The sequence below is a fragment of the Nanorana parkeri genome, unplaced genomic scaffold, assembly GCF_000935625.1.
Source record: "Nanorana parkeri isolate BGI_ZX_2015 unplaced genomic scaffold, ASM93562v1 scaffold1212, whole genome shotgun sequence".
Taxonomy (NCBI): Eukaryota; Metazoa; Chordata; class Amphibia; order Anura; family Dicroglossidae; genus Nanorana; species Nanorana parkeri.
Genome location: NW_017307480.1, coordinates 23803 through 41026, shown reverse-complemented (window position 1 = coordinate 41026; position 17224 = coordinate 23803). Strand labels below are relative to the sequence as shown.

At 46.0% G+C, this 17224-nt stretch overlaps 1 protein-coding gene across 1 annotated transcript in view; it reads left to right on the top strand.

The window, feature by feature from the left end:
• Positions 1–17224, top strand: part of BRD4 (bromodomain containing 4) — a 65793-nt gene that overhangs the window by 33477 nt on the left and 15092 nt on the right. Inside the window, exons 3-13 of the mRNA XM_018568580.1 lie at positions 3634–3771; positions 5659–5794; positions 5974–6038; positions 6123–6150; positions 6547–6782; positions 7955–8353; positions 12100–12228; positions 13766–13978; positions 14074–14267; positions 16516–16874; positions 17013–17015. Coding sequence (XP_018424082.1) covers positions 3634–3771; positions 5659–5794; positions 5974–6038; positions 6123–6150; positions 6547–6782; positions 7955–8353; positions 12100–12228; positions 13766–13978; positions 14074–14267; positions 16516–16874; positions 17013–17015 — 1900 coding nt within the window. The remainder of the gene's footprint in view (positions 1–3633; positions 3772–5658; positions 5795–5973; positions 6039–6122; positions 6151–6546; positions 6783–7954; positions 8354–12099; positions 12229–13765; positions 13979–14073; positions 14268–16515; positions 16875–17012; positions 17016–17224) is intronic.

Here is a 17224-nt window from a genome sequence, read left to right as displayed (position 1 = left end):
CCCCCCCCCCCCTCATTAACATTCAATGCTTTCAGAGTTTTAAACCTTTGTTAGGACAGACATTGTTCAAATCTAGTTTAGGACTGATCATATACTCACCTTTGTCATTGTCTTTGGTAAAATCTCAGTCCTGTATCTATAGCCAAACGTTTATTCTCCCGGTCATTTTTCTGGGCAGCTACCTGGGAAATGATTGCTTCTTCTGTCTACAAGAAACTGTCAAAGAAGAACTTTGGGAATATTTTTTTTTCAGCCAACTGCAACTAGCTTCTGGGAGTATTAAAAATCTATGCTTCCTTTTCTGCATAGCAGTATGGTCTTCCAGAAATCCAGTGTTTGTTTTTCCTGCCCTCTGCCCCTTTCATTTCCTTTCTGTGAAGCCTCGTTCACACCAGATGCAGTGCATTCCAGCCCGATTCTGGCCAGAACGCACTGCCTCGCATTGCGGCCGGCTCACTTTTTTGTGGGGTAGGAGGGGGTATGGCGGTCCATTGAAGTGAAAGGAACTGTAGCCACGCCCTCAGGCCCCAACGCGATCGGCCGCATGGGATCACAAGGCACATTATGTCTGCAGTCCAGTCCGGTGTGAAAAAAAAATAGCGCTTGCAGCATTTTGTTTCGCACCGGACCCCAAGCATAACTCGCTTCAATGGACCTCCACGCCCCCTCCTTCCCCACAAAAAAAGCGAGCCAGCCGCAATGCGAGGCTGTGCGTTCTGGACAGAATCAGACCGGAACGCACTGCATCTGGTGTGAAAGAGGCCTGAGTTTGCACAGTGGCTAGTGGTCAATCAGCCTGGCCTGTGGCCTTATTACCTCCTCCTTGTAGTTCTGTTGCAGACAGCAGGAAGAGATCGCATCCCAGCATGCACTGCAGTGGGCGGAGTAGGAAAGCCTTAGACTGCTGGTCTGACCCCACCCACTCAGTGCAGAGCTCTCTGCTGTCACACCTCCTTCCCTGAGACTGGGCGGAGCTTGAACTCTGTGTAAAGTCACACTGCTCTTCCACACTAGTGAGGGGAAGTTCTGATCTTTTACATGAATCGATTCATCAGATCACTCGCTGAGTCTGCTGACAAGTGATCTGAAGCTCAGGAGCGGACTCAATCTAAATGAGGATCTCCTCTCATTCACACTCTGTCATCGTCTCTCATCTCCCCCGGATTCAGTGTCTGCTTTACTATTGACTGAGAACTGTTGTAAGTTTGTGATTCTCAGTGTACTGTTAGCTCTCTGGTTGCAGGGAGGGACTGAGCTCTCTGGTTGGTTGCAGGGAGGGACTGAGCTCTCTCTGGTTGGTTGCAGGGAGGGACTGAGCTCTCTCTGGTTGGTTGCAGGGAGGGACTGAGCTCTCTCTGGTTTTGGTTGCAGGGAGGGACTGAGCGCTCTCTGGTGGGTCGGAGGGAGGGACTGAGCTCTCTGGTCGGTTGCAGGGAGGGACTGAGCTCTCTGGTCGGTTGCAGGGAGGGACTGAGCTCTCTGTTTGGATGCAGGGAGGCACTGAGCTCTCTCTGGTTGGTTGCAGGGAGGGTCTGAGCTCTCTCTGGTCGCTTGCAGCGAGAGGGGGCGTTGACTGCAATGCACCGCCACGCCCCTGAACGCAGGGAGCCAGCCGAATGCACTGGAACGTGGACCTTGTGGTGTGAACCGGCCCTGAAGCAGGGGAATGTGTCATGCAGAGACCCCTATAATATGTATGTGTAGTCAGGAAAAAACCTAGTGACTGGAGCATACAGCATTTTGTAGCTCTTCCCATCGTGGATCAGCTCTGCCTGTACACGCCTCCCTCTTCCTCTATTTTGCAATGGCTCACGGGAGATGTAGTCTGCTTTCTCTGCCAGGATATGACACACACTGGTCACCTAGATCCTACCCCTGGCTGCAGGAAGGACTGATCTGTACTTAGGAGGATGTGACATCACTGGCAGCTAAATACAAGCATTCCAAGAATCGTAAGAAGTTGTATGATAAAGGGTTACAGCAGTTTGCGTCTTCCGACTGAAAGAAACCTAAATATATAAAGTGATGTGTATCCCGGAGTTCTTCTTTAAATGTTACTGGTACCCTCTCTTCAGTACTTGTCTAGTGTACAATGCAACTTCTTTTATCCAGATCAGATGGAGTAGGGAAGGGAAAGGTTTAAACCCAGCACAGGATTTCCCTCACTTTGAATCCAAGTCTTGTGTAGCTTTCTCTCCCTCATTATAAGAAATAGTTATGTCTGACATGAAGGGGGAAGAGTCATGGCAGTCGTCTTGTCTTGTTCCTTCCTCCCATATGCTGAGAGACATGAGGGGAGCAGCATTGCCCACTACTTTTTGCCATTTGTCTGTCTGGCTTTTCATACTGATCCTCTGGCTTCAATACTTTGACTCGGTAGCCCAGTATGGAGATCAGGAGTTCTGACTTCATTTGCTCCATGAGTCAGAAAATTTTTCCGACAGGGCAGCACAGTGGCGCAGTGGATAGCACTTCTGGGGGTCCCCGGTTCGAATCCTGGCCAGTTCACTATCTGCAAGGAGTTTGCATGTTCTCCCTGTGCTTGCATGGGTTTCCTCCGGGTACTCCGGTTTCCTCCCACCCTCCAAAGACATGCTGGTAGGTTAGTTGGCATGTGAGATAGGGACCTTAGGGGTAGGGGGCAGGGACTGATGTGAATGTGCAACTATGTAAAGTGCTGCGTAAATTGTCGGTGCTACATAAATACCTGTAATAAATAAAATAAATAAATCACGTAGCGTTTTCTGGGGGGCGGGGGGGTCCGCAATGAGAGCAACCCATTTCTCTCAGTATATGTTTTCTTAAAATCGTATTTATTTACCAAACCTTGAAGTTACACCATGAATTTGAGAGATTACAGCGGAACATTGCAGTCGTTCACCAGAAAGGGGACAATGTGGTCCCCTTAATTTATAGTGGTGTATGGCTTTACCTCTCCCTCATTCCTGTTCTTGTCTCCTTTCCCTTCCCCTCTATTCCTTCTCACTGCAGCAGCCTCTAGTACATTGTGATGCCCTATTGTGTTGTTTACAGGGACAGCACCGCTCCTCGCTTGAGTACATTGAGTGTCCTGTTGCCTTTTCATTGTCCTATTGTTGCACTGATCGTGTTTTTGTTATTTTTGAAAATCCAAATTAAAAAAATGTTTTGGAAAAAATCCTTTTTCCAGAGGCTGTCAAATTTATTTGAAGATTAGGTGAAAGTAATAGCGTCTGTCCTTTCCAGCTCCATTATAACACGTATGTGTATTAGATGGTGGGGGGGAAGAGGAAAGATGGACATGTTGCCGTCTCCAAGCAGTTAGAAGAAAAAAGATGATTTGTGTTCTTTAACATCATAATTTGTTGTTTTTTTTTTTTGTTTTTTTTTTTCCTTTTTTTTTTTGGACTTTTTTAAAATTATCAAATGCCCAATGGCTTGCTGTCAAATTTATTTGAAGATTAGGTGAAAGTAATAGCGTCTGTCCTTTCCAGCTCCATTATAACACGTATGTGTATTAGATGGTGGGGGGGAAGAGGAAAGATGGACATGTTGCCGTCTCCAAGCAGTTAGAAGAAAAAAGATGATTTGTGTTCTTTAACATCATAATTTTTTGTTTTTTTTTTTTGTTTTTTTTTTTCCTTTTTTTTTTAGGACTATTATAAAATTATCAAATGCCCAATGGATATGGGCACCATCAAGAAGCGCCTGGAAAACTATTATTATAGTAATGCGCAGGAATGTATCCAGGATTTCAACACAATGTTTACAAACTGCTACATTTATAATAAGGTAAGTGCTGAGGTCTTCACACCATAGCACATGCGATCACAGTGCGGCGTGTTGCTATGTGCTATAAGTTTGCTGCATGCGCAAACACGTGTTTTTACGTGTGCTGAGCTGCGTTGCACTATGCTGGATGAGGTTTTTTATTTAGTTTTTGTATTTTTTTCCTATAGCAACTTTATTTCTGCATGTAGCATTGTTTGTATGCGTTGCACTGGAAAAAAAAGACCATGTTCTACTCTTTTTCAATGCGGTTAAATGCAGCGCAGCACGCTGCTGTGAGCTGGTGGGGTTGATTTTCATTTTGTTTTTTTATTGTGAATGTGCTGGAAAATGCATTCTTAACGCATCTCGTGTGAATGGGCCCTAAATCACACTTTGTCACAATCAATGAACATTTTCGGGTAAATATCAGCAGTCTAAACAGGCCCCTGACATTTCCCTTTGGAAATTGAGGACACAGAGTCCTGCAGCCCCAGCTCTGAATGAACAGGAAGCATTCAGTACAGAGGCTTCCTGTTCATAACTGAGGAGGACTAGTACTCTCCCCAGTTATGAATGGACAGTAGCCTCTGTACTGAGTGCTCCTCTACATTCAGAAACTCATGAATGAACAGGAAGTGATGTATAGCACTTCCTGTTAATTCTTAACTGGGTACACATGCTATGTCCTCAGTTGTTTACAAACACTGGAGTGATCAGTGATCACTCCAGTGTATGCTTAGTACAGGGAAGGATTGGTAAATATTTCACATTTACCGATCCTCTGCTCTCCATCCTGAATCTGAGCGCTCGGCCACGCACAGCCTCGCTCTCCATCCTGAATCTGACTGCAGCTCTCCTCCCCACTCATATGCAGCGGTCTGATTCTCTGATTCGGGGATCAGAGGGGAACACAGATTGGAGCATGGAGCAGCTTCCGGCGGCAAGGAGAGCTCTCCAGAGGCTGTCAAATTTCGGTGGGGGATTGGCCACAATTTTAATGTATAGCTGTCATCAGCGGCTTCTCAGCCACTGATAACTATACATTTACAGGGGACTGTCAGGGGGACCCTTCTGTTATATATGACCTTATAGCAGAAGGGTGACAGGCCAGCTGGAAACGGTTGTGTTCCGCTGTATGCCTTACGTCGGCAGCAAGGAAAGGGTTAAAGGCAATGCTTAGTTCCTCCCTTTTTTGAACTGCCTAAGCCTCACAGTTGGTCAGTAACATCACCCATCATGTCAAAGGCCCAGTAGGGAGGTTAGGATATTGGAACTGCCCTTAGGCTGGGTTCCCACCTAGGCGGTTTTCCGCGCTTTCGTACTCACGGAAAACCGCTCAAGCAGGGAAATGCCATCATTTTCAATGTGTATGGTTCCCATCTGTGCGGTTTTCCGCGAGTACGAACGCGCGGGAAACCGCCCTACGCCCAAAGAAGTACATGTACTTCTTTGGGGCGGTTTGGTCGGGCGGTTCCATTGGGATACAGCCAAGTAACCCTCGGAAACGCGCGTTTGCCACACGGTTTTTTTTTACCGCGAATCACGGTAAAAAAAACGCGCATATTCAATCCGCCCAGGTGGGAACCCAGCCTTAAGGCCACGATGTCCAACATGTCAGGCACATTACATCTTGTACATATAGTAATGGAGCATGCACAAAGAATGCAAAGTGTGTTTTTTTTTTTTTTTTTTTTTTTATTGACAATAAAATCATTTATAGTGCAGCTTTATTGTGTTTCTAGTAGTTTAATATTTAGGAAACCTCTTTATTATGGCCATTAGCTTCTCATAGACAACCCACTTACACGTCACTATATGAAAAACGGCCTTATAATGTCCGAGTAGAAAGGTCAGTTTTATTCATGTTGGTATCTTCCTGACTTGTGCATATGCATTGTTTCTTCCTAGCCTGGGGATGACATTGTTCTGATGGCTGAAGCCCTGGAGAAGCTTTTCCTGCAGAAGATCTCGGAGATGCCTCAGGACGAATCAGAGTTGCCGATTGTTCAGTGCAAAGGACGTGGCCGAGGGAGACGGGAACCAGGTGACTAGGGCACATGGGGAGTCCTTCCAGTGACTAAGTAGTATGATTAGAGGAATGGTGATGCTTTTCTGTTTGATAGAGTTAGAAGTTTGGTGGTTATAGATTATTAATGGCGCTAATCAGTTAGTTGAAGATTTTCGAAGACCCACAAATGTTTGAGCGTCTTGTATGCATTCCAGATGCCTCCGTCACCCCTATGAGGACACGGGTCCCATCAATATCAATATCCCAATCTGAGAAGCCTGTGACAAAGTCGCCTGTGACAAAACCAGTTGTGACGAAGCCGCCTGTGATAAAGCCGCCTGTGATAAAGCCGCCAGTAATAAAGCCGCCTGTGATAAAGCCGCCTGTGACACGTAAGTGGCTACTGATTAGGGATGCACTGATACTAGTATTCACCTCATGACGAGGGAGCATGGAGCCGGCTTCCCGGCCAATCAGGAAGCCGGGCTGCACGTCATTACACGGCGCACGGCTTCCCGATGGGACGGCTTTCCTGCTAATCGGGAAATCAGTGTGGCGAGTCATTACATGCCGCCTGGCTTCATAAATGGGACATCCTGTATCGGTATTCGGTATCGGCGAGTACCGGAAAATAAATATCCTTACTTGTACTCGATACCAAAATACCGGTATCGGTGCATCCCTACTAATGATAGAAGCTGATGCTCTGTTGCCCACCAATATATAAAACAGTTTTTTGCTCTTTGGCACTTGATATTTCCTGATTTTCTATTTTCTTAACTCTTCAGCTGTTTCCAAACCTGCGACCCCAACCCCTCCTGTTGTGACCCGGGCACCTACCCCTCCACAGACCCGCACCCCGCCTGCCCGTGCACCTGCTATTACTCCAGCTCCCATTACATACTCGCCTGCTGTCACTCAGGAAATGGTGGTGCCCACGACAATACCCCCTGCCGTTCAGGCTGTTCAGAGCCTTCCACCCGTCATCTCGACTACCACCCAGCCCGTAAAGGTGAGAAGAACGGTGAGTTCAGTTAGGCCAATTCTTAAGATACCTTTTAATGAGTTGAACTGTTTAGTAGGTTGGCCTTTTTGATGTGTGCCTTGGAACCAATGGCTGTTGTTAATTACATTGTTTACGGCTGACATGGGTTGTGCTGACACAGGCCCATGTTTTGCTGTAGCTGGGTTTGCTTAAAACTGGCCCTTCATTTTCTAGACTGCTGTGGATGATGAACAGGGTGTGAATAATCCTCTCATCTGTGATGAGAGGACGGCGGAGCCAGACGAGTAGCTTTCCAGCCGGGCCGTTTTAATTAAATGGCCGGCCGGGAGCTTTACGTTCCATCAATCGGGCGTCTCTAGAGACATCTGATCGCTTGTATTGGCAGCAGCTGTCACTGCCGTTGCCAGTCCCGAGATCCGCTGTGCCTGGTGCGGCCGGGACCGGCACGGCTGCTCTGTGACAGGAGCTCAAAGAGAGATCGGTACACAATCTCCCTCTGATCTCCTCTCTTTCCCCAAATGTATATTACATCACATCCACATTCTGCTGTCGATCTCTGCTTCATCAGTTTCTCTGGGGGTCCCTAGGTGACATTAGTGGTCTTGGAGACCCCTGATGTCTCCATAAAGAGGACCTGTCATGTAAATTGGCTATCGCATATTGGGCTTCTTTCTTTTTTTTTTTTTTAAAGTCCCCCGCCCCACCATATAAACACGCCAACATGTGTCAGGTGCACCTATGTGTGAAAACGACGATTGCGCCTATTGTGGTGCACATGTTATATATCACTGCGAACGTCGGAGCGTCGCCTACAGCCAATTTTCAGTGTGGTCGCTTTTTTTTTTTGCGGGCGCACGCAATTTTAACGCTTGACATGTTTGGCGTCCATTTACCCGACCTCACCCCGTGTTTTACATTATACCAGAAATATGGGTAATAAATGTTTTATAACATAATGTAGCGGTCCACCAAAAAAGGTGTCCCCAAAAAATGTTATCATAAATTGCAAGGCTATAGTCCGGTCATGCTGACTGGTGACATTTTTGACTGACTGGTGAGACGCCCTAAAATTTTTCAAGACCTGATGATGAGACTGGGCTAGCTATTCTGCTGAATATATTTATACATGTAAATGACTTTATCTGACCTCGTGTCTTTTTCTTTTTTTATATATATTTTCTTCACCACAGAAAGGGGTGAAGAGGAAAGCAGATACCACGACCCCCACAGCCCACGACCCCCTCCATAAATCCTCTCCCCTACCCAGTGACTCGAAGCCTGCTAGATCTGTACCAAGAAGGGAGAGCGGTCGGCAGCCTCGGCCAGCAAAGAAGACTGACGTACCTGACTCTCAACTTCCTGCGCCTCCTGCTCTGCACACCCCAATAATCGCCCAACCTGTTCAGGCAAACAGCAACAGCAAGATCTCCGAGCAACTTCGCTATTGCACCGGCATCGTCTCCGAAATGCTGTCTAAGAAACACACCTCGTACGCTTGGCCTTTTTATAAACCTGTAGATGTAGAAGCTCTTGGACTGCACGACTACTGCGAAATTATCAAGCATCCAATGGACCTGAGCACCATTAAGGTGTGGGAAGAACCTGTTTTACATTTCACACTTCACTAAGCCACATTGTTAGACCAGACTTAGGTCTTGAAACTGGCACAATATCTGATATATTAAGACCTACCAATACATACATGTTTCAGAGTTTATTAGAAATGGAGATATCAGAAATAAGATTAATGCAGGGAGTGTTATTATGCTACATATATCAAGACTTCCTGTCCATTATTTCCATTGAGGGACAGGGCAGCCAGTTTGTCCTTAGACACAAAATAGGTGTTTGTGTAAAACAATTGTTTATATTCATCTGAAGTGAAATTCATGTGCTTATGAACACCTTATTAGTCTGAGTAGTGCTTTTGGTTCAGGAGCCCCTGAGCCAAAAGAGGATCTCTAGGATAGGCTTAAAGTCATTGTACTTAGAAAGGACTGTTCGGTGATCCACAGCTTTTGACTCCTAAATGTCCTCAGTTGAAGGCTGCGTCAGACTCGGGTCATCAGTGCTGAGGAATGTTTGTTGAAGTAAACCTGTCACTTACATGGGCAATTGAAACTGACCGTGAGATTTAAAAAAACAGTGCTGACTAGAAATATATATACAGATAATGCAGCATGAATAAGGATTGTTTGAATGCAATGTCAAAAGAGGGACCTTTTGGGTCTGTCCCGTCAGCAAGGCTTTAGCCTCACTTCCTGTAATCGGGTGTCACCGCGGCAGGTCGGTTGGCAAAATGCTGCGTGGTCAACCTTTGCATCATTTGTGTTCCCCGGACTATTACTCCTCGGAGCAGTGACATCACAGCGAGCAAGCCCTATGGGTACACAAACCTAGCTCCATCCATCCCTACTTATTAGACCAAGCTCTTCTCTACCCACAGTGCAGGGCAGCTGCATTTCACTCTAAGGGTCCATTCACACTAGGTACATTGGGGGCTGTGCTGGCCTTGGTTTCCAATGCAGCCCCGACACAAGACAAGGCAGTTTGCCTGGTCACAGATGTGATCGGTTCCTGGGAACACGGTGGAGTGTGCTGGAAAAAAACATGCTGCGGGATGCAGCGCAGTACAACCGCCTCGCAACCCCGCTGTGCCCATAGAACTAAATGAAATGTCACTCGTAAGATTTCGATAAAGTCCTACCAAATTAAACAAAAAACAGTGTGATGTTCCGGCATCTGCACTGTGGCGGGTCACCGCACACCAGATGCCGTGCGATTTAGTGCCGTGTCTGGTGTGAGTGGGCCCTATGACCTGCTGCCATTCCAATAGACTTGGGCTGCAGGCGTGGACATTGTTAGTATTTTTTATATTGGCAGGTAAGACAGATATTTGCCCACAAGTTAATATTAATAGTGCTGGGACTTATTAGTGATCAACATTGGGTATACACAGTCTTTTTAGTTGTGCAAGTATGGACATATAAAACATACACCGATCAGCCATACAATTACAAGCACCTGCCTAATATTGAGTAGGTCTCCATTTTGCTGCCAAAAAAAAAACACGTTGCATATTGAGGCATGGACTCCACTAGACCTCTGAAGGTATGCTGTGGTATTTGTCACCAAGCCATTTGAGTAGCTTTTTGATTGGATCGGACTACACGGGCCAGCCTTCGCTCTCCATGTGTTTTCCTTCCTTGGACCACTTTTGGTCGGTACTGACCACCGCAGACTGGGAACATCCCACAAGAGCTGCAGTTTTGTAGTTGCTCTGACCCAGTCGTCTAGACATCACAATTTGGCACTTGTCAATGCCGCTGAGATCCTTAAGGTGCCCATACACCTGACGATTATCGTACAATAATCGCGGGTGGTCCCTCGATCGTACGATAATCGGAAGGTGTATGCGCAGCGTGCGGCCGCATTTACTGTACGGTCGCACGACTTTTGTCTTACGAGCACGCTAGAAAACCCGCTGAGAACCGTACGATTTTCGGCAGGTTTTATAGGGTGCTTCGTAACGCGATCGCAAGACGAAAGGCGCTAGGGCCACTGTGCGCAAGGGCACACTGCCCCCTCAGCATTGCAATCATCGGCAAGCCCTCCCCTCAGTGGGGAGGGCTTGCGATGATCGCAAGTACGGATCTGACTGTCCAAGACTAGCAAATCGTACGAAATTTTAATCGCCTTACAACCATCGCACAACAAAAGTCTTGCGATGATTGTAAGGTGTATGGGCAGCTCTACACTTGTCCATTTGTTCTGCTTCCAACACATCAACTTCAAGGGACAAAATGTTCACTTTCTGCCTAATATGTCCCCCCCACTTCCAGGTGCCATTGTAACTAGATAAATCATATGGTCTATCATCTCTTGATCGGCCTGTTAATCTGTTCTTTTTGCACTTCCTTTAACAGGCCACGCTGTCCAGTAAAAGTAGCATTTGGAGAGGTTGGGACAAGCCATATTACACTGGAGATAATCATTGCAGTGGCCAGCTTTTCTTCATTAGACTTAAAGGATAATTAAACACTCTTCATTTTGTTTTGTTGCATTTATCTAGTGCTCGCTAACAAGCAGTAGATATATGCAAAAACATTAAAAACAAAGTTACCAAAAAAAAGGTAATTACTTACCTTTTTGTCATAACCACTTGCTCCCGTCTGAAGATCTGGAGCTTCTCAAGCGGCCGAGCACAATGATGGGGCATGCGCAGTAGAGCTCTTCGGTGGGGAAGAGGAGAGACACAGCGGAGGTGAATGCACTCAGCTGGGAGCTTGCACGTCGGGCAGACACCGTGGGACCTGAGGAGTCTGCGCTGGATCAGAAACCGGCACCAGCACTGGAGGGACTTCTCAATACAAGTGGAAGGCAGAAGATGATTGGATCAAGAGGCATCTTATAAGGGAAGTCCTTAAAGCGGGGGGGGGGGGCAGGGAAAAATGTGACTTTAATGTCGCTTTAATCCTTATTTCCAAAAAACTTTTCCAACTGATAAGCTTTTCCTTAAACAGGGCTTTAATGTCTTTTTACTGTAAGTCCATTTAAAAGGACATGTACATGACCATGGAGTCCAAAGGGCAACAACACTGCTGTGCGATTTTTCTACAGAATGAATTGTGTTGTCACTCGATAACATAAAGCTACACTCCGGCAAGGGGGAATAAATTCTTATTCGATACGTTTTCACCTTGGTTCCAAAATGCTCTCCCTTTATTTTTCCAGTCTGTCTTTCTTTCTGTTCCTATATGCAAGTCTCATTTCCCCTGTTTTTTCTTTCCGGTGTGTGCAGCTCAGTTCCGCTGTTTCTCAATAAAAACTGCCTCCCGGTCACGTTACCTTATGGAGAGCGATGACGTCACTGCCGCCTTCTGCGGGCAGGCATGATGTCACAGCTCCCAGGTTGCAACCCTCCCACAGCCATCGATTGGTGGCAACATCAACACCTCATAAATTCCCATGGTATCATGGGAAATGTAGTTCAGATTCCCCATATGGAACTCATCACCCAGCTCCCTATATCCTCCCCCTAGGGTGAGGTAGGTCATATGCTCAGTTTGAATTGCCCGGGACGTGACAGGTTTTAGGGGATATTCATTGATTAGTAGTATTTCCGCTATCAGATGTCCGAACAGCCGAGTCTCACCGATTTTTAATTCTTTCCTGGAGATCTGTATTAAATGATAGACCCGCAGTTCTTGATGTAACCCTGAAGATTGTTACTGATTAGGTCACCAATATCACTGCCAGACACTTGGTGCGGATGTATACGTTGGCTAGATTTACCGAACATCTTTAAATGGCTAGCGTGTTCTGTTGTCTACAGATGAAGCTGGAGAATACGGAGTACCGAGATGCCCAGGACTTTGCCTCTGATGTGCGGCTTATGTTTTCTAACTGTTACAAGTACAACCCTCCAGACCATGAGGTGGTGGCTATGGCCCGCAAGCTGCAGGTAACAAGCTGGGGTTTAACAACTATTCACAGAGTCTCTGGTGTCCTTTTTTAGGTCTGTCTTATGGACAAGCCTAACCGCATAGGGTTTGTGGCAAGCCTCAGGATTTATAGGCAGTACTGCCTTGTGACAGGACGGGTTTACACTCCGCTACCATCGGCTGTTGGTTTGGGCCTGCATATTGGGGATGCCTGTTATTATGGGCTTTCCACTATGCTGTGCTGCAACAGTGGTGGTTAAAGGTGATACTGAACTCGGGTGTTAATTATTCTTAAAAATACATTCAAGTACCTTAACTATTAATACAAATTTATCTTATTTGTGTATCACTCGGCTGTAGATCCTCCAATCATCTCTGAATTGGTGCTGACACTGTCCTTCCTTCTAGAGGGGGGGCTACTTTTGTTCCCCATGGTCCCTGTGTGTGTTGTAATGTAGTCACCGTTCCAAGCTCGCTCCCGGGATGGACTACAATCTGACATTTAGTTTACACATTTGTATTGAGATTGTAGTCCATCACAGGAGCGACCCTGGAACGGTGACTACATTACAACACACGCAGGGACCATAGGGAACAAAAGTAGCCCCGCTCCAGAAGGAAGGACAGTGTCGGCACCAATTCAGAGATGATTGGAGGATCTACAGCTGAGTGATGCACAAATCAGATACAGTTATGTTAATAGTTGGGGTACCTGAATGTATTTTTAAGATTTAACTCCTGAGTTTAGTGTCACTTTAAGGATCTCGCAGTGATAAATGACAGGGGTGGCTAGGACTGATTTGCAGGAGTGACTGAACAGGACAGCAAATCCTTTGGCAGGTAAAACGGTTTATATATGTATGTATTGAAACTGTATTTTTATCTGTTTGGGTTGAAGTTGGTGTAGGCAGCAACCTGCAAGTGTACTAGGGCATAGTGTTTCTGCAAAGCACCCCGCTAACTGTAAAATCTGGGGTGCTTTATTGGGGGAGAAGTAACTTTGATCTGTCATGATCATAGTCCAGACGGCACCTTTTCTGCTCCTTCTTTTTTTTTTTTTTTTCTATACCCCTGTCTCAACATGGGTGTCCTCACTGACCAATAGGGAGGCGAGGAGACCGGTATAGATGGGGCAGCATAAAACACATCTTGATAATTTTGAGATCATTGCTGTACAGTGGATTTCTTTTTCTCCTAGTTAAGTATACTTGGCCCAAATGAGACCCAAATGAGAGAGTTTTAGGGACTGGAAGCCTAGATGCGAGGGTGAAGGGGACTCCTGGGAAATGTAGTTCTGCCTTCCTCAATCTACTACCGACAAGCTGTACTAGGACAGTGATACAACCTTAGAGTGGGAATGTGAAGCTCAATTTTTGTTATTGATTTAGAGTAACTGGGTCCTACAAGAATTGGTCCTGAATCTAAATGGTTAAATATGGTTTATAGAAGTACAGTGCTAATTTCTTAAATATATTGCAGTTTGAAGATGAAGGCTTCATGTCCTCCATGATGGATGGGAGAGGAGAATGTAATCAGGTTTTATTCTGCATTCTTTAGGACGTGTTTGAAATGCGATTTGCTAAGATGCCAGATGAACCAGAAGAGGCGCCGGCTCCTGCACCCTCCCCAACCCCGTGTCCTCCTGCCCCCTCTGTCAAAGGCCCTCCTCACAGTTCCAGCGACAGCAGCAGTGACAGTTCTTCTGACAGCGAGAGCAGTTCTGACAGCGAGGAAGACCGAGCACTGAGATTAGCAGAGCTTCAGGAGCAGGTAAGCAAATCTCCTACAGCATCTGATATCTTTCTGGAGACCACGGTTTGGGTAATGTACCAATCGTCTGTGTGGCAACTTTTTGCTTGTTGCAGTTAAAAGCTGTACACGAACAATTGGCAGCCCTATCTCAGCCTCAGCCAAACAAACCAAAGAAGAAGGAACGTGAAAAGCGGAAGGAGAAGCACAAAAGGAAAGAGGAGGTTGAGGAGTCTCGCAAGAACAGATCCCGGGAACCTCCAGCTAAGAAACCCAAGAAAAGTGTTCAAGGACCCGTGGGAACCCCCAGGTAGGATGGCATACTTATTGCATATTTATAGTGCTGTGTGAAAGTTTTAGGCAGGCGTGAAAAAAAAATGCCGTAAAGTGAGAATCCTTTCAGATATGTTAAGTTCTTTTTGTTTTCTTTTTGTTTCTTTATCAACGTACAAAATGGAAAGTAAATGAACAGAAGAGAAATCCAAATCCAGTCAATATTTAGCGTGAGCACCCTTTGCCTTCTTCTAGGTACACTTGCACACAGTTTTTGAAGGAGCTCGACAGGTAGGTTGTTCCAAAGATCTTGGAGAACTAAGCACAGATCTTCTGTGGATGTCGGCTGCCTCAAATTCTTCTGTCTCCATGTAATCCCAGACAGACTCCATGATGGTGAGATCAGGGTTCTGTGGGGGGCCAAACCATCCCTTCCAGGACTCCTTGTTCTGCTTGACGCTGAAGATATTTCTTAAAGACATTGGCTGTATGATTGGGGTTGTTGTCCTGCTGCAAAGTAAATTTGGTGCCAATCGCACACCTCCATGGTGGTATGGCATGATGGATAAGTATCTGCTTATATTTCTCAGCATTGAGGACACCATTGAACCTAACCAAATCTCCAACTCCATTGGCAGAAATGCAGCCTCAGTCTTGCAAGAGCCTCCAACATGCTTCACTGTTGGTGCAGTACACTCATTATTGTACCGCTCTCCAGCTTTTCGGTGAACAAACTGCCTCCTGCTACAGCCAAATATTTCACATTTTGACTTATCAGTCCAGAGCACCTGCTGCCATTTTCCTGCACCCCTGTTCCTATGTTTTCGTACGTAGTTGAGTCGCTTAGCCTTGGAGCTATAACTTTTTGGCCGCAATTTTTCCATGAAGACCACTTCTGGCCAGACTTCTCCAGACAGTAGATGGATATACCTGGTTTCCGCCAGTTCGGTGCTGATGGCACTGCTGGACCTCTTCCAATGTAAAAGGGAAATAAGCATGATGTGTCTTTCATCTGCTGCATTGTTTCCTTGGCCAACCACTGCGTCTATGATCCTCAACGTTGCCCGTTTCTTTGTGCTTCTTCAAAAGAGCTTGAACAACACATCTTGAATCCCCGGTCTGCTTTGAAACCTTTGCCTGGGAGAGACCTTGCAGATGCAGTATAAGTACCTTTTGTCTTGTTGCTGTGCTCAGTCTTGCCATGGTGTACGACCTGTGACATGAAACTGTCTTCTACAACCTCACCTTAGTAGCAGAGTTTGGATATTCCTCGGCCAGTTTTAAGTCTCCTACACAGCTGTTTCTGTGACTGTGTTTCAACCTACATATGAAATTGATGATCATTAGCAATTGCTCGGTATAATTGGTTAATCATACATCTTGACTCTAATCCTACAAAATCCCTGACTCTGTGCAAGTGTAAGTATTGATGCTGATTCGAAGCCAAAGGGTTCTATTGATTTTGGTTTAGATTTTTATACTGTTCACTCACTTTGCATTTTGTAGGTTTAATTGGAAAAAAAAATAATCTCTCTCTCCCCCTCTCTCTCTCTCCCCCTCTCTCTCTTTTCTTACTTTACAGCATTTTATCACACCTGCCTAAAACTTTTGCACAGTACTGAATATTAGATTCCTCCAACGCTTACAAGCGTTAATTGCATTGTGGTCTGACAGCGGCCGCTGTCAAAATACCTGAACAGAGCTCATTGGCTGGCCGCTCTGTTCATTTGACAATTTTTCCATCCTGCTCCTTCGATCAGCTGCTTCAGGGACGCTGACCGAAAGTCATAGACAGTGGCATACACTATGTGAATTTGAATGCAAATTTGCACTGTGGATTCTGCTGTCGGCACCCTTTCAGCCAGCATCCATCAATCTGCTGAACGAAGGAGCCGGTTGGAAAATCTTTGAACGGACAACGCAGGCAGCCAATGAGCTGCGCCCTGTTTCGGGTATTCTGACAACAGCCACTGACAGAATACATTGAAGACAGCAGGAGATTCCTCGATCAATGCTCATAAGATAAAGGAACCGGTTATATTCTCTTCGTTCAGCCCGTGGGTTGAATGAAGAAGATTATTAAAGTGTATGGGCATCTTGGGGCTGTCATCCTAATCCTAGCTTTACTGCCTGGAGAGTTTCTGACCTGCAGTAAACACACAGGGCATGCTGGTTGGGTAATGAAGCCAAGATTAAGGTGACAGAACCTGAGCCTTAGTCATTTGGAACACTTTGTTACAGATTTTGCCCAGCCTCAGTCTTTGCCATCTGATTTATGACCCGAGAGTAACTCTTTACCTCTTTTGCCCTGATTTTACCAGCATTAAAAAAGAAGTGGTTCCCCCGGTGTCACGCCCGGCACGACCTGCACCTCCACCTGCACCTTGTGAGTCTTCAGAGGAGGAATCCCAGAGATGTCGACCGATGTCTTATGAGGAAAAGAGACAATTAAGTCTGGACATTAATAAACTCCCGGGAGAAAAGCTGGGAAGAGTAGTGCACATCATCCAGTCCCGGGAGCCATCTCTGAAAAACTCTAACCCAGACGAGATTGAAATAGACTTTGAGACTCTCAAACCGTCCACACTGAGAGAGCTGGAGAGATATGTCACATCTTGCCTAAGAAAGAAAAGGAAACCTCAAGGTGAGACTTAAGACTGGAACTTGGTGGCATTGCGGAGTGCATGGTGATTACTGTAAGCATGAACCCTTCTGGCGTGGTCACAACGATTGCGATGGTGGCCGTGCTGGCATATAAACAAACTCCTGCCTGCTATAGTAGCTGGTCGTCTATTTACAAGTAATTTGGCCCGTTTATAAAGTTGCCTGATCACTTCTACATGTGATGTAAGATACCACCCCATTCTGATCAGCTTTAACAGAACACAGATGTGCCATTAGGGCTCTAAATAGACCCCTGATGTCTTTTTAAACCCTTGCCGGTCCACCCATTGTAGAAAAACGGGCAGACGGTGGATGCTTCCCAGCGGGTGG